Source organism: Amphibalanus amphitrite, unplaced genomic scaffold (genome assembly GCF_019059575.1).
Source record: "Amphibalanus amphitrite isolate SeventyFive unplaced genomic scaffold, NRLGWU_Aamphi_draft 001407F_arrow, whole genome shotgun sequence".
NCBI lineage: Eukaryota > Metazoa > Arthropoda > Thecostraca > Balanomorpha > Balanidae > Amphibalanus > Amphibalanus amphitrite.
In genome coordinates, this window is record NW_024882900.1 from 41,547 (window position 1) to 59,819 (window position 18,273).

An 18,273-nucleotide genomic window follows, 5' to 3' on the forward strand; every position below is an offset into this window, starting at 1 on the left:
TCGGGTACCAATCTCTGCGTCTCGTAACGGCGCACACGCTCTTTTTTCCGCGACGCGCTAGCTCCACCAGGGGCGAAACAGCGAGGGGGGGTCGTACCCGCCCCCGTCCCCTCGGCCGGCGCGTATGTAGAAAACCAATAGGTCCGGCGAGGGTTAAACCAATTAAATCATTACTGCAAATTCATTAGCCGGAGGGGTGTGGTAATAACTGGTGTAAGCAAATGACCACGGTCAAAAATGCATTACCAGTTTTCACCCTCCCCCCCCCCGAGGCTTTTCGCGAATATCTTAAAAAAAACGGCGGCCTCATACCTTCATCCTTTCCGCACATGCTGTGAAAATTTCATTTCAAGGTCAGGTCGCCAAGTCACGTGAAGTGACCTTACCTAAAAAAGTTCAAAGGTTCGCAATAGCTACACCGACCGAACGATCACTTTAACCCTCGCCCGCACATGCCATTTTCCCATCCTAGAACGCACATGGGGGGGGGGGTTGCCACCCCCCCCCCCGCGCCATTTCGTTCCTGTTGGAGATAGAGCTTCGCGGTAAGGACCAAAAAGATTCTTTGGGAAGAGACGAATCCAATGCTACCCAGTTTTACCTTCTCAGGTCAGTCATTGACCTTCCAGGTCAGGTCAAACTAAAAAATGTTGCTGTTTTGGGTCACCGCTGGATATCAAGTGCGCTGCCTATCATATACCGATGACGATGGCGTTTTCTGGTGCCAAGCCAGCTAGAACCAGTTTGTAACACTACCCGACCAGAATTTTGCTGCTGAGGTCATTTCAGGTCAAGTTAGGTCAAGGTCAATTATATGTGTTCGTATGTCTGTGTGTGTCTGTGTGTATACTGATGTTCGCACCGAGTGTTTGTGTGTCCATATTACATGAAATCATGATCTGAGAAACTTTTACCAAAAAAACTATTTGAGTGATAAAACTATTTGTTTGTCGATAATGGGTGTTGTGGGATGTGCAGGCATTGTCGCATATCGAAACTGCTGATTGCGTGTCTGTAGGGGAAAGTGGGTGTATTGCGCCCTCCTAACCAATTGCGCCCACCAACATTCCCACGGATTCAATGGCATGTTTATAATTTTGTGTTCGAAAACATTATTTTCACCACTGGATTGTTCATTTTATGGCCCAAACACTCCGATGAAGCCAATCAGCAAAGCTCATTACGACATCAAAGATGTTATGGCGTTTTCTTAACTTTTTTGCAGTACTTTGAACCGTTGGCTATAAAAATTTACGTTATTTGTGTGATTTTCAGAGTGATATTTAGAAAGAAAACCCCTTTTTTCATTGTATTTCACTGAAACCGTAAACTTCCTGCAACATCTTAATGATAACCTCTATGCTTTTATTAAAAAGTACCTCAATTTTAATTGCGCCCATGGCAATTGCGCCAGGGGGGCGCAAATAGAATAATGGTGAAGCCATTGTATCACGACAGTATGAATGCATCATTAACTGATTGCAATAAAGAAGGAGTTTAATGTCAGGCAAGGGAGCAGCCCGCTGTCGTCAGTCCGCAAATTATCTCTATCGTCAAACTTATAATGCAACTGCCATTTAGGCTACGACTTGTGGTGTACTTGACAAAATACGACATTTTCAACATGGACTCAGGCGTGAGAAGTGACAGCTATGATAAAAAGTAAAAACTGATGTCATTAAGTTGTCAAAACGATAAAAATTATTAATTTTGAGAGAACCGATTGAAAATTTAACTGTATAGGCGCATAAGTTCACATATATCTAGTCGGTTACAGTAAACGTTTTCGTTGCACTTTTACAAGCGTACGGACACATGTAAAGTTATCTACCTGGGCAAAAAACATCGCGATTTATATCTACATTTATTTTTCATCCAGCCTGAATAACATTATAAATGTTTAAGTAAGCCGCAATGACATTAGACTGCCGGGGTGTATGCATTCCGTCTCATTCACTTAGCCATGTTAAAGTATAGGGCGCAATTGGGTTCTAATTGCGCCATCCCCCTGGCGCAATTTACAGCAGTTGTTGGCAAATGCGCCCTTTTTCATGCTTCTGAAAAAGCAGCTGTCAGAAGCAAACGAAACGTTCTTAATTGATCGGGAGGCTCTTAAATCGTAGCCAATGAGCTCCCCTTTGAAATGGTTACCAGTGCATGCTTATATCTCCAGCACTTTTCTTGCAATTAACGTTTTTCCTTAAGGTGGCGCAATTCACCCTCCTTCCCTAAATAAAAACCTGCTGTGTTTTACCAAAAATGCAGTCAAAAAACTTCACGAAAAGTAAATTCAGCTTGCCTAAAACGCAATTATCTTAGATGACCTAGGTTGACCTTGACCCTGACCTTGACATCTGTACATCGTCGAACAACATGTTCCATGATAGGTGGGAGGTAAGACTGGCAAAAAAGGCCGAAATCAAGGTGTCAAAAGCTCACAAGGTCCATAGCCAACGCAAGATGTTGAGAATTGGTCATTTGGGTCATGACATGACCTGAAAAACAAGGTCATATCTCCGAAACCAAAAACCACAGATACTTGAAATTTTCAGTGGACATCAAGAAAGGATAGAGGAGCAGCTATACCAAAAATCAGACTTCTAGCTCTAAAAATGTTGAGTGCAGAGCAGAAAGACTACCTGGGGGGGGGGGGGTGGCAACCACCACCCCCCCCCCATGTTCGGGCGAGGGTTAAAACTTTCAGCGCGGATTGATAAGAGTAACAGTATGTAGGTAGAAGATGTATCTCTCGGATTTTTTATATCTGTGACCGAAGGTCAGGTCAATTTTGCGACCTCTCCATGGGAGAAAATTGAAATGCGCCTCTTTTGGACGAATGTCGTTCTAAACCCTCTCAAACATCGTTTCATCGGTAAACATAACACACTGTATCGAAAAAAATGCACCTGTGACCCCTCTGTGTGCCCATGAGGTCATCTCAGGTCATGAAAGGTCAGCAGCAGTTTATTTACTACAATTTCTAATAGAGTCGTGCTAGAGCGGTGAAAACACGTTGGATGTGTTCAGCTCGACGATACGGATCGACTGATATGCAGCATGACCCTTTCCGGTCAGGTGACCTTGACCTGAGGTCAAATTTTCAGAATGACCTTTCAAGATCAGCTTATAGTTCATTCGACGCGTCTCGACGAGAGGAACACGCTGCTGGCAAAATTAATATCGTGGCTTTCAAGTGACGTGAGTCATAAGTTATTACCGAAAAACATGTTTCGTGAAAACAGCTATTTTTAGTGTTTTTGCCCTCCGAAGGCTACACCGCTGACTTGAGATCAAATCTGAGGACATTTCTCAGAAAGGTCTGTAAAAGGGCTATCGAATGCCCTTTTCTGCAGCATTGTAGCTCTATTGATTCCTGAGTTAGCCGTTGGCAGTTTCAAAAATTATTGAAATGAATTTGACCTTTGATGACCTCTGGCGACCTGATCTGTGACCTGACCTAAAAAATGACCACAGTGTTCCCGTCATTATTTTTGACGCTGTTTCGATTGCCGCTTACCGCGGCTCGCTATATAACGTGGCCCAGGAGCCCAAGTTAGACGCGGGGGGGGGGCGTGAAAATCCCCCCCCCCCCCCAGCATGACACGGAAACGCAGGCCACCAGCACGGAGCGGTGGCCTGTATGGAGACTTGACCTCGTGTTTTTGCCATTGGGAAGCTGGTCATCCACTGCCCATTTACCATCGGGGACTTCTTTCTTTTCCTATCTTACGTATTCGCTGCCACTTATTTTGTTCGCATTATCTGTCTAGATTTCCATTTACATTGCCTCTCTCCTCGACCGTTCCTTCTGCCTCCTCCTCTCGTTCTCTTCTCCCTGTTCGTTCGCACCTGCCCCTCCCGCTCCCGTGCTCTCATCCCGTCCCAAGTCGCCCACTCTCTGTCAGTCTCATCTCCAACTCTATCGGTGCCGTCCCCAGCTCTCCTCCGTTTCCGTTTATCTCGCCAGCGCCGTGTGTCATCCTGTCGCTGTCTCCTCTCGGTGAACTGTCCCCGGTTCTGGCCCGGCCCGGTCCCATGTCACCCACCTCTCCGTGCTGTTCCCAGCTCTGGCCCGGTCGGGTCCCATGTCACCCACCTCTCGGTGAACTGTCCCCGGTTCTGGCCCGGCCCGGTCCCATGTCGCCCACCTCTCGTCTCCACCTCTCCATCCCCGGTCAGGTCCGGTCTGCTCCCGGTCGGTCCCGTCTCCCGCCCTCCGTCGACGGGAGACAGACGGAGGCGGACGTCAGTCGACGTCGGCGCGCGGCGCGACACGGAGCGGGCGCCGCCGACGGTGAGAGCGCCATACCGACACCATGTGCGCCCCGCTGGTGACCCTCCTGGTGCTGGTGCGCGCTGCTGGTGCCGCCGAACCGAACGCTGACCCGATTGCGTATGCAGTGGTGCAGGACGGGAGTGACCTAAACCTGCCTGCGGGCTCTGCCGGCCGATATGACACGGTGATCAGCACACACAATGAACCGTGAGTGCAGGGCAAAGGTGGGGGTGGGGGTGATTGTGGGACACAGGCCCAACCGCGGGGTGTTCTGACACCCCGCGGCCCGGCGTGGGTGGCACTGGCGACGAGCACTGGGCTAGGCGAGGGCCATACTAGACAGATCTGGGATGAGCTACATCGTTTCGCTCTGGAAGAAGAATGGTTTTGTACGTAATGTTGATCGGTTGACATAAAGCTACATAAATTTGCATAAACGCCGCATGGTTTTTGGGCCATGCTGGCACCTAGCGTCTTCTAGCAATGGCTCTTATAATGCGTGATATGACTAAGCATACAAAATGCATGGCAAAAGCACGATATACATATAGTCACAACATCGTAGGTATATCACGTGGTGTAAGGCATGCGTAACTACTGCGTCCCTCCTTACCTATGTTGATGTATGCGTTCTGACTAAAAACAAAGGTGTGGAAGCTGAAACTGGCAGTAAGCCAGTAGCGGCGGAACACTTTCAATTAAGGGGGGGGGGGGGCACTGCCGACTTTTGGTCCCATTCTTTCCATGCAACGCCCATAGGGCTAATATTAAAATGCCAAAATCAAAGGGGGCACGGTGCCCCGGTGCCCTCCCCGTTCCGCCGCCCATGCAGCAAGCAGCATGTATTTGGTCATCTTTCGCTAACTATATCAGAAATACGATTTTTATGGTTTGTTTTTCAAGTGCAGCACGGCAACAAGATTTGTTTTGCACGTGCTGCTGATCGGTTGACGTAAAGCCACTCATAAGCGGATTTCGTGGGCTTGTTTTGCCGAAAGGCGTTAGCCGCAGGGCCCTTGACCGGTTAACTGTGGACACGGTGCCAGGCGAGTTCTCAGCCCCCTTTCACAGTAAACTGAATGCCAGATAAGTTGACCTTTTATTCTTAGTTGAAGTTTTATCCATTTTGTTAAGTAAAGCTAAACGGAAACATTTATGATGCTGAGGCTTCATGTCTCTGAGAATCCGAAAAGAGTGATTCGCCAATCCGTCTATTTCGGAACAAGACCAGAGGCAGACGCCATAACCGGTCCGTATAAGGTTATAATTAAAAAAAGCGGTTAGACGACAATTAGCCCATGCTTGTATGTACCGATGTGCATAATAATCCTGTCGTCCATCGCTAATGGGCACACCCTTTAAGCGCTAATTTTGAATTGTATGCTCACTTATAAGTTCATCCCTGCTAGAATATCTTATCACTAAAACTTCGCCGACTTCGGCACTGCTTCACAAACCATTGACCAGCTCTAAGCGTCTTTCTTGTCCTGCGTGCTTTCACGTAAAAGTAATAGTCCCGTCAGTCCTCTCGTGTTGTCTTGTGATCTCTGCGCACGTTCTCTGGGCTTACCAAATGGCCGGTAGTGGAAATTTTCCACGTTCTCTAAAAGGCCAACTGGACAGAGATGACGCATCCAATAACTCTTATCGCGAGACGTAGTAAAGGCAATCGCTGCGGCCTTGACATGGTCATCCTACGCCATCCTCGCCACCCATACCCGATACCCACCCATCCCCTTCCGTCCCCTTCCATCCCCGGCTGGTCTTCTATGAAGGTAGGAGCTGTGATAAGTGCGTTGATAATCTCACGATAAGCGATCATGGAACTTGATGTGCACACGCGAGATGTACACTTCAAACAGCGTAACAAGGCACGTGCCAACCGTTTCAACTGTCAAAACGAACAACACCTTCGTCAGCCTTTTGGTCATCACAAAGCTGAAGTGATCTTTAGTGCGAGTAGGTACTTTCCCCACAAATAAATAACCGATCTATAACGCAGGTGTATGACAGGCCTGGGCGTAGGTATAGGACGGAGGTAAACGACCCAACGATCGTCTGAAGAGGCCGCGCTCAGCGGGAGGCAGCCACGGGCTCGGCTTTTCCTCATCTGTGGCGTGACCGGACGGCATCCCGGGCCCGGGCGGGGCCGCGGTCGATCACACACCAGGGCCTCCCGTGTCCCGGGCCCGGGTGGTCCCATTGGAGTACGGTTCAGCCTGCCATTTTGATTACAAACTGATATCGGTAATGTTCATCTAATCGAAAATGCCCGAATAAATTATTGATTCGTTGGTAAAAATCGTTAACAGTATTGATTCATAAACAATTGCAGTGAATATTTATAGCATTCCAGCGCTCAATTATTAGGAGCTCCTTGTGAGAGAAACATTATGCTAAAGAGCGTGCGTCAGTGCGACCATAGGAGTATCGAATATGGAAGTTGTTTGTGCCCGGCACCATCTCCAATCGCTCTCTCCTGTTCGCCCGATCGCTCTCGACCGCGTATTGGTCGGTGCGCGTGTCACCCAACACTCACTGACACCGGATACGCCTGGTACTGATACCATTGATCAGCGCACGGTTTGCTCGACGTTGACGCGGGGGGAGGGGATCACCGACTGACAACTCGCGTTTGGGGGGGGGGGGGGTGTCACGACACCCCACTGAGGGTCGGCGACGGGTGACGCTCTGATGTGTCACGTGCAGACCACGTGACCTGTCTGTCACCTGACGGCTTGATTGTGCCGTGGTGCCCGAGGGGAAGTGAGGAGGGGGAGGGGTAGGGGGACCGACGTGGGTCACGAGCAGCATAAGGGCCGGATGCAGACTACACTGAGTGCACACTGCATGCAGCGAACGGGGACAAATGCTTAATAAAGTTTTGACTGTAAAAATGTTTGAGTTCCTTTACCATGAGTTAGAGCTGCCCGCATGCAGAAGAGGATATCCCATGTGTGTGATATGGACGATATATTTTTATATAGAAAATTCAATTCAATTCGACATTTAATGGCAATGGAATCATAAGATTTATTCGAAGTTGTGTCAAAATTGACGTCAAATTGTTAACAGGCTGCTGCACAAGTAAGCTGAAAAAAAATATGATGGAATGGAAATATCCTGTCGAATAGCTTTATTGGCATTTGCCGCCGAGATATACTGAATCCCACGTTTTAGGCACTTATGTTCTTACAAACGAAATGAGCGGATAATTGTGCAAGTATATTATTGCATTCGGTAAAAGATAAAATATTGCTGATGACAAAACTGAACAAAAAGCCCGAAGCATATTCTTGAATTTGTATTACTGTTATACCTAAGCGTTTAATAATTCCGAGAGCGTATAGGAATGGCAACAATGCGCCAACCTCTGCCGTTCTTTTGCGTCGTTATTATACCTACATGCCAATGTTGCGCATACATACCTGATGGTATGTACGAGTATGTATTGTCCGACCGCGGACGACGTCATGATTAATCTCTAGCTACTGTGACGTTTGATTCACATTCCAACCCTTGCAGCGGTATCGCTACGTTTATTGTTACCGGTGCTGCATGCATTCATAATCAGTCAGTTAGTTTTAGTGCATCATTTCCGAACGGCTTCTGCCGATTTTCAGCTGCCCAATTTACCTAACTACCGCAGACCAGTTCGAGGTGCACTTCATCATTCAACTAACGGCTCATCACCGGAGCGCTGAATAGTTCGGCACACGGACGGGCTTCTGTGTGGTCGGTCAGTGTATTGCGATGTTGGCAGCACGTACCGTCCGACAGCTCAGTGCAGTCTGTCGGCCTACGGTCGTGACCCTCCCCTGACGGAACGGAATGAAAGGGAGGTGGTGGGTCGCAGGGTCTAGGTGGTCGACACGGGGCAATTTCAAATATACGAGAGGGAGGCATTTTTACCAAATGCTTATTTTAATATCCAAATATTTGATTATCGAGCGACAAGCTAAACTGACGAAGGCCAAAGCGACGAGCACAGCCGCAGAAGCATGGACTCAACCCTTTGAACTTTTCTTCATTGCAGATCTGGTGGCTTTTGCAGCTAACCAGTCTGTCTCAGGTAGCCAAGTCAGTGGATTACGATAATTTCCCCAGGACGTGGGAGATTCTCCGAACCACTGAAATGCATCATCGTCATCTTCGGGATTAAACCCCGCTGCTGGATGACTCAGAGACGAGCATGCCGTCACTGGACTGGACTTATTCTAACGATTAGGAAGGGCGTGGAAGATATAAGTTGAAATTGAAACGTCACCCCTCCGGTTTCAATTAGTAGTGACCGATATAGGTGGCATGGACTGGATATTTGACGGTCCTTTGACAGAATGCATGCAACACAATACATTTGTACCATATCTCTGAATGTCCCATGATAGGTGCAGACACATAAAAATAGCTTTGATAGTCGCTGTACACTTGTCGCTGTAACCTGTTGTCTCTTGTGCGGTGTGTAACAAATAGTGTAATACCTGATTTACTGTGTTTTATGTCACTTCATGTAGGAGAGTCCAGACTTCTTAGTGTTTTCGCTTCGTCGTTAAGTTAATCTCAGTAATTTAGGGCATTTAATGCTGAGCTTGCAAACTACCGAACACTGCAGATGTAGGCATTTCTTGTAAACACCTTATATCATTCTCACAATCTTTTCGAGAGCTAAATACGATCCCATAAGGAAAGTCCTTACTCTCCTCAGATCTAGCAATAACAGTTCGTTCTGCAGTTCATCAGCATCTCGCAATGAATCGGCCCCCCATTCGGAATCGTGGCCACTAATCAGTGTCAGACGCATCTGCGGCCTACCGGAACACCCGTGGCACGTGGCCAACAATGTGCTGCAGCCGTTTGTGGTCGAACAATGTGCATGTGGACGCATACAGTCATTAGCGGCGCGGATTAGTGTCCGGGCTGACCACCGGGTTACCCTCACAAAGTGCCGGTACCGGTCTGGCACCGACCGAGAGCTGGGAGCGGGCCGACTGACGAAACGACGGGCTATAGGCCGGCCATGTGCGCTGCGCAGTACTGTCAATCACAGGTGGAGTACCGAGAACAGATCGATCACGTCGTAGGACCCAGTCCTAGGTCACCCGAGCGGACCTCTATTTGGTCCTCTGCGCCCATGTTTACGTGCACGCTGTTCAATAATATTCAAGGGCAGATTCAGGGTCATTCTTGAGCGCAACTGTGGCGTCTTGAGCTAACTTCTCTGACAGCTGACCTCAAGCCGCTGTTTCCAGCGTCAGTGCTGTGCTTATACAATATACATCTAACAACACCCCTGTACTGTGTGCACTCTATTCTGTAGCCGATACCAGCCCCATCCTGTCCTGTTTCCTGTTATTCGCAACCGGCGCCACCCGCAACCTTTACCTGTAGTTGACCCCTGTAACGCCCGCAGCCGGTACCTGTGACCCCTGTTGACCTCCCTCCTGACTCCCGTCTGCAGCCGGTACCTGCTGGTGGCGTCGTCGCTGGTCCGACCCGGCACCATCTACCAGGCAGCCGTGGCTCTGCTGGATATCAGCGGCAGTGCCCTAACGGACAGACTGCGCTACCCGCTGGACGTGCGGGCGTCCCTCTCCAGAAACGGAGTCGAGATCGCCTCCTCCGTCAAAACCATGGCGAGAGGAGACTTGCAGATGATGATGATGAAGGTAAGCAAAACCCGCGGATTGGTAAAAACAGCATCACGGCATAAAAACACCTGACACATTACACCGCGCAACCGGTGTAACTTAGTTTTTGTAAGAGATCGGCGGCAGGAAATGTGGTTAGTTGTTATCGTAGACCGAGTATTTAGGAACCAATTCTTCGACACCAGTAATGCGTATATTGATTCGGTAGCTTTCGGAAGCTTCTGCTCCCTTCGTCAGCCGTGCTTTAAAAGCACGGCTTTTAAAGCACGTGCTTTTAAAGCACGGCTGACGAAGGGAGCAGAAGCTTCCGAAAGCTACCGAATCAATATACGCATTACTGGTGTCGAAGAATTGGTTCCTAAATACTTATAATGTCCCAGTACAATAATTCCATATTTAAAATATCGTAGACCGAGTATATCAATGAGCTGTGGTTCAATCACACCTGCACGCAAGCAACGACGGACGATGTATCATTTGGATGACCACATCCATAGACTTCTTTAAATATATGGAGAAGTATGGGTCCTATCTTATTTCAATTCACATACCTACACTTCTTTCTCTTTACGGGATGGAAGGACGCCCACTGCTGAATGTCTGTGTGCTCATGTGTTTCTCACAAGGTTACAATCTCGATGAATTTTGAGAATAGAGGCTGACCTCGAGAGCGGCACATGCGCATTTGTCTCGGCGATCATCAGCAGGTGGATGTTCAGTCTGTTTTCTCCTCATCCATAACTCCATGAAGGCGGGTCTGACACAGGCTCGAAGCAGGAGATCAAGATTCAAGGGCCCGACACATTCCTCGTCCGTCCATTGTTCGACGTACTCTGTTTGGTCCGTCGGGACGTTCTTGGGTCATTGCCTGACCGAGCCCAAAGCGGAAAGATGTCGATAGATGCAGCACATCCATTTAATTATTTATTTGTACATTTATCACAAACTGAGTGCGAATTAACATCACAACACATCACAAAGGTAAACAAACATCACAGATGTAAACATAACATCATAAATGTAAACATAACATCGTAAATGTAAACATAACATCATAAATGTAAACCAACCGATGCAGGAAAGCTAGCGCACTGAATGTCCACGTCTCATAACACCTGCGCCCGGCCTTCCATGACCTACAGCAACACCCGCCCATGCGCCTTCCATCCTGGCTGCCCGTCTCGTGATGGAGGCTGCGCCGCCTTCGCCCCAGGCGCGCCGCAAGGCCCTATATAGAGCGCGCCGGGTGCGCCGCCGTCGCGTCGGGGCGTCTACGTTCGGGTCCCGTCCGGGTGCTACCCTGCCTGAGCGGAATTTGTAATGAGATGGGGCCAGATAGGCGCATTTCTCCACTAACCACTCTGATCCGATCAGCGCCGGCCTCCTGGAACTAACTATTCCAGTTCCGACTGGAAGGGTAATAAACGAATAAAGACGATGGAATATTTATATTGATGTGCGACTATGTTTCGTATAGGCTGATTTATATAACCAATAACATTAGGGACATGTTGCATGTTGAGTTCAGCCAGTAGCAAACAATGTTTCAAATGGTGATGAACACCGTTAGCTTTAGGTATTCCATGCGAGCTGGCACACCAAATAAACTTTGCTAATTTTTAGTGTTCGGGACTTTGAGTGAACGACGCCAAACTGGACAACTGTTTTCGGCGATTTTATATAAAACTCATCTCGCCTGAATCCTGATGTATCGCTAGTGTCTCCTTACCTATTGTAGTTGCCATTTTTTGGTTAACGGTATTTTTAGCGTATTTCATGACCCCGCGCCACTTGACCTTGGTCGGCTGACCTTGGCTCCGATCCTACCTGACATGTTGTTTGACCGAGAATATAATACCAATGGGGTGTGACCAATGTTCGAGACTGATATGAGTTGCGCTCTTTTACAATCGAGAATTGTGTTTATTGCGAAAATATAAGCAGATATATTTGTTGTGCTTTTGCTGCGTATATGTTTCACTTTCAGTTTTAGTAAACAATCTCAATAGCAAAGTTTGATCGATTGCTTGATTTGCTTAAAAATGTAGTAGCCGAGCTGTTTTCAGTCGTTTGAGCTCTGTAATGGCTGTGATCTCGCTCATCATCTTTTTAGCTTTATCAATCATCATTTTTAAAGATTTTGATCGGTACGAGCGTGCCTGAAAATTTCTCGCACTACACCACTGTGACCGTGACTTACATATGTGACCCGTATGACCTGCCCTGTATGACCTGTGTGACTTGTATGGCCCGTATGACTGAGTGAGACCCGTGTGACTTGTATGGCCCGTATGACCCTGAGTGAGGCCCGTGTGACCTGTATGACAGTATGACTGGTATGACTGCATGACCCGTATGACCTCTATGACCCGTGTGACCCTTGTGACCTGCCAGGTGCCGAGCACCTCCGTTCCGGGCGACTACCGTCTTCGGCTGGAGGGCGACCACCGCGGCGGGGTGGGCGGCTCAGTGTTCGTCAACGAGACGCGCCTGCAGTTTGACCGCAGGTTCCTCACGGTGCTCATCCAGACCAGCCGGCCGCTCTACTCCTTCGGACAGGAAGGTCAGTGGCTGAGAGCGGTGACACGGCCGTGAGTCAGCGACACACGCATGCACACACATTCGTCATGCATGCAGGCATGTGAATGTCTGTATACAATGTCATGCACGCATGCAACAAAACAAGCTGAAACATTTAGAGATGACAATGGCGCATATAAAACCAACACGACCTTACCTAAAATGACATATTCTTTTGTTGGGATAAAGTAGTTATTTCGCTCTTTTGCGGGATAAAATAGTTGTTTCATCGAGCCCACGCATAAACAAAACCTTTTTAACATAAACAACATAAACAAAACCCTATACCTTCCGGGGAAAATTGATTATTCGACATTTCCCGCCTTCATCAACGTTTGGTAGGTACACTGGCTTTTTTCATGTAAACGTTAATCAAAAACGCCAGAATGAAGGCGAGGTCTAAGATGTCCCTGAACTGGCACCTATCCAATCCACCATGGGAGCAGCGCCCGACAGGACTCCCCGCCGGGCCGCGATATAATCTCAGGGCCGACAAAACCACGCAGCCCGGAGACGGACGGAGCACGGCATCTCGGGACGGACTGAGGTCGGAGTTTTTGCCGCTCTCTTCGGCAGACGAGAGTGCTGCCCGTCTTAGATGCCTCAGCGGCTCTGCTGGCTAATCTGCTTATGCGTGGCTGATCGCAGCCTTATTAACCCGCGCCCGGCTGGGGGTACTGGATTTCCACGCCCTGCTGGGGGGGGGGGTGTATGAACACCCCCCCCCCCCTTCTAACTCGGCTCCTGGGCCACGTAGCGATACGCGGAAGGCGGCGTTCGAAAGAGCGTCAAAAATAATGAGTAAATTACTTCAGTCAACTTTTTGGTCAGGTCAAAGGTCAGGTCACCAGAGGTCATTAAAGGCAAAATTTCGCCGATTTCCAGGTCGAATGTCCGAAACAATTTGTCCAATGTCCAAACAAACAATTTCCAAAAAGCCAACGCATAACTCGGGAACCAATAGAGCTACAGCGCCGCGGAAAAGCGCATTCGACAGCCCTATTAACGCCCTTTCTGAGTTATTTCCTCAGATTTGACCTAACGTCAACGGTTTTGCCTGCAGGGGGCAAAAACTGCAAAAATAGCCGATTTTTTTCGGAAACAGTTTTTCTGCAATAACTTTTTACCCAAGCCTTGTACGAGTTTACTTTTACCGGCATCGTGTTCCTCTCGTCAAGACGCATCGAATGAACTATAATTTGACCTTGAAAGGTCAACTTGAAAATTTGACCTCAGGTCAAGGTCATGACCTGACCGGAAAGGGTCATGTTGCATATCAGTCGATCCGTATCGTCGAGCTGAACACATCTAAGGTGTTTTCATCGCTCTAGCATGCCTCTATCAAAAGCTACTTGCGGAAAACTGTTAGATACCATTCGTGACCTAAGATGACCTCAGGGCATAAATAGGGGTCACGGACACCATTTTCATGTTCAGTGTGTCTAAACCACTTGTAATTCAGTGTTTTAGAGTGTTTATAATGTCTTTCGTCCAAAAGAGGCGCATTTCAATTTTCTCCCATTGTCTTATAATGGGGAGGTCGCAAAATTGACCTGACCTTAGGTCATCGATATCAAAATTCTGAGGTAAACATTTTGTACATGCTATTGCTCTTAGCAATCGCTGAAAGTTTCAAAGCGATCGGTCACTCGGTGTAGCTATGACAGACATTGAAACTTTTTATGAGGTGAGGTCACTTCAAGTGACCTGGTGACCTGACCTTGAATGACCTTGGTCTGAAATTTTCACAAAATGCGTAGAATTGATGTATGATAAGGTGTACCATAAACGGCGGCGCTCCGCGCCGCCGTTTTTGAGATATTCGCGAAAAACCACAAGGGGGGTGTTCAAGCACCCCCCAGCAGGGCGCGGGTTAAAATGCGGAAAACGTCTGCATTCAAAATATAAACGCAGAAATATGCAAGAGACAAAAAACACCATTGCAATGTAAACACCCGGAAAGCCTAGAAGGATGTGTTTGAACACGGAAACGCAGTCTGTGTCCTTTTTCATAAAGATTCTACAATCCGATTGTAGTTTGTAGGTACATTTGTAGTTTTCAAAGTACAATTTTACAAACTACTACTTTTCATAAAGCCTGGACATGCGGCGTCAATAGAATTGTACTTTCGATCCGGGAGCGTAGTTTTGCGGGGCTTCGTCTCCATGGCAACGGAGTAAACAAAAACTTCTGCAACAGTTTCCGATGTTGTGTTGCAAATTGCGTATGGTGTGCCGACAGTTTTTTTTGCAATTTTTAAAAGAAATAATTATTGATACATAACTTGAATTGCTTTTAAGGATCAGCCATCGCTTTGCACATGCATAGCTAGAACTTTTATGCTGAAAGTATTAACATTTTCAACATTGCAATCATTTCAAGATGTGCTTCTTTCGAGATTTGGTATCTGAGTAAGTCCAACAAGTCATTAGTTTCTTGAAAGACTGTTTCATGAATTGTTCAGACAATAATGCAAAAATGGCTGAAAAAGGCTTAGGTTAAGCCGATCCGAGTTATAGAGTGGCTATTATGCATATTGTTGACCGTCATATTACCTAGTGACGGGCTCTCAAATTGCTTTGAGCCTTGAATTACCCGTTTTGATAAGTAATGCAGCCTAGTGAAACATGAAGCAACAGGAAAGCCAGCGAATAAAATGCCAAAATCAAAATGCAAGAGCATTGTGACGAAGCGACAAGCAAATAGATGGAGCCGGAGGCTGGAGCCACCCAGGAGACGGGATGAAAACTGATAAAAATACAAGCCTTTCCTACTGCGTGAAAGGAAATGGGCTACATCTTGAAGAGAATGTGCATGGTCATTCCATTAGTGATGGTTGAAGAAACTGAGCCGGAAACGAATAGGACATGAGCGTAGGTTGCTGCTCTTTTTTTTCAGAGAATTTCATCCACAAAAAGACTGCTATGTTAATGTGAGATTATGAGCTGTCTTTAAAATAATGTTACATAAGTCGATCGATGGTAATTACAAGAACCTAGGCATAATGTATTCAGATATTGATATCAATTTTAGCTGGGTATTTATTCCTTGACTTCTAAATATTATTCGTCAACTTATTATGACTGCCTACTGAGTACTAAGGGGTGTTCACGGGCACCGCACACTGCTGCGTGCGGTGTGTGCGGTGCGTCCAGCAGGCGTGGGGGTAGGGGATGGGTAGGCGGTTCTGACGTCACGGCTGCGTGCGGTGGACGGTCCGCTGTGGCCAGTCCCGACCGGCCACAGCGATCGCTGTGTGCGGTGACGGAAGGCTGACGTAGGGACGCAGTGGGCGGAGCTTCGAGGCTGTGTGCGGTCCGACCGCACACAGGGCCCGAGAACAGCCCTCTGATAAAAGGTTCAAATGAATAAGGAAAATAAATTGTTGATAAAATGCCGTCTTTTTATTGAATTATAAACAATGAATAGGCCCGAAGGTGCCCACATGTATGCCAAGTTTCAGCGAAATCGCCCCAGTAATTACCTAGTTATTGAATTGGGAACAAAGTTACACCTCTTCTTTTTTGCTTTTTGCACATGCAGTGGGGGCCACTCACATAGGTCAAGAGTATCCGACCTTTGTTAGAAGGGATGCAGCTACCCTACAACAATTACCGCAAGACAATCGCCCTAACGGCTGCTGAGATATGAGCCTCTCAAAATCACTACTTTTGCAAAACAGCTTGAAAATGAACACCCTTGACTTTTCACGTGGCACGCAGTAGCGGCGGAACACCTTCCTGCCGACTTTTGGTCCTATTCTTTCCATGCAACGTCCATAGGGCTAATGATAAAATAGCAAAATCAAACGGTGCCCCGGTGCCCCCCCCCCCCCCCGCCCCATCGCCTATGGTGGCACTTGCCACGAGGGTCTCTGAAATGCATCAGGAGTAGTCAATTACGGGGTAGAAGGAATAGGACCAACCAACAAAAAAGACCGCAGGCTAATCGGTCCAGCGGTTGCTGAGATATTAGCCCGTCAAAAGTGTTACTGGCCGGGCCGGACTGGGCCGCTCAATACTGAGATTTTTTCGTTATATTGAAAAGACCTCGCTTCGCTCGCTGCGCCCTCTCGCTCGTAATAACACATATCGTGTTATTACGAGCATTGGTTATTATTGAATTAGATTATTAGCAACGTTAAGCTGATTCATATGCTTCATCTCCAAAATTCTACACACGGTTAGGGCGTTGTAGATTTCGATTGTATTTTCCGTCAAGGAAATCCCAAAATCAGAGGAACCGTTCTTTTTATGAAACAGATTGCTAGTTTTTTGGCTGATAATTGCCGAATGTGAGTTGTAGGTTTGTGGAATTGTAGTTTGTACATTCGGATTGTACTTTTTCCTTTATGAAACAGATTTGTACAATCGAAAGTACAAACCTACAAACTACAACTACAATTATACAATTCCAGGCTTTATGAAAAAGGACACTGATTTCATAACGACATGCTTTCCAGCAAGTGTAGGTAATGTACGGGGCATTCCACGTCAAATCAAACACCGAAATCCGTCATCCCCTTCGATTTTTCTGAAAATTTGTAGGCAGACTGGGCATGGTTCAAAACCGAGTTACGTATAATATTTTCGAAATTTGATAAAGTATCGCTGAGATATAGGTCATCGAATATAGCCAAAAATGCCACACATCAATTTTTTAAATGTCTATAACTCTGGTTCCTTTTCTGGTATCAAAATGATTTTGTTTGTAAAGCTTTCGACAAGGTTCCACATCAAAGATTATTAGTTTCATTACAGTGTCATGGCTTAGACGGTTTCCTCCTTAGATGGATAGAGACCTGGCTGGTAGGACGTAAGCAGCGAGTTGTTTTGAATGGACAACAGTCTGAGTGGGCGGAGGTTAAGAGTGGTGTACCACAAGGTACGGTTCTAGCCCCATTGCTCTTTATTATTTTTGTAAACTCTCTGGATAATAATTTAAGCAGTAGGCTTTGGAAATTTGCTGATGACATTAAGCTGGCAAAAGCAATTACATCAGACGAGGATATGAAAACATTACAATCAGATTTAAACATTCTTTTCAATTGGAGCAGAAAATGGCAGATGGAATTTAACGTAGAGAAATGCAAAGTTCTTAGCGTTGGGGTAAATGAAAATGATCGATATTATTTAAACGGCAGTCAACTGCAAAATGTTTTTGAAGAAAGAGATTTAGGTGTTTTAATCACAAATGATCTAAAATTCAGTCATCAATGTCAAGAATACCGTAAAAAGTCTCTGAAAATGTTGGGAGTAATATATAGAAACGTTAATTATAAAAGTAAAGACGTTATGAAAAAACTTTATTGTTCCCTTGTTCGTCCACATTTAGAGTATTGTGCACAGGCATGGTACTCGCCCTTTAAAAAAGACGCCAAGTCTCTAGAGCGTGTGCAGAGGAAGGCCACTAGGATGGTGCATGGTTTTCGCGGGATGACTTACAGAGAAAGGCTTGTCTCGTTAAATATGTTTTCACTCCATTACCGGAGAGTGAGGGGTGATTTGATTGAATTGTTCAAAATTTATAGAGGTCAGGCGCGGATCCAGGGGGGGGCATCTGGGGGCCGATGCCCCTAGCCTATCGAAAAAATGCCGCCCTCCGCCGCCTTCGGCGGCGGAGGGTGGCTTTTTTCGATAGGCGTTCGAGTGCATTTTACGGAAATGAGCAAAGTTCATTTCATAATAGTCTCTAGTAGCAACTCTGAATTGATATTAAACCCTCAGAGTATGTTACTTCTCTCCCTGAAGTCAGAGTGCCGCCCCTTA

The 18,273-nt window shown here is 46.9% G+C and overlaps 1 protein-coding gene across 1 annotated transcript in view; it reads left to right on the top strand.

Annotated features, from left to right (window-relative positions):
• Nucleotides 1-4,248: 4,248 nt before the first annotated feature.
• Nucleotides 4,249-18,273, top strand: part of LOC122372848 (CD109 antigen-like) — a 66,506-nt gene continuing 52,481 nt past the window's right edge. Inside the window, exons 1-3 of the mRNA XM_043350477.1 lie at nt 4,249-4,483; nt 9,735-9,942; nt 12,319-12,487. Of these exons, the coding sequence (XP_043206412.1) occupies nt 4,317-4,483; nt 9,735-9,942; nt 12,319-12,487 (544 nt within the window). The 5' untranslated portion in view covers nt 4,249-4,316. The remainder of the gene's footprint in view (nt 4,484-9,734; nt 9,943-12,318; nt 12,488-18,273) is intronic.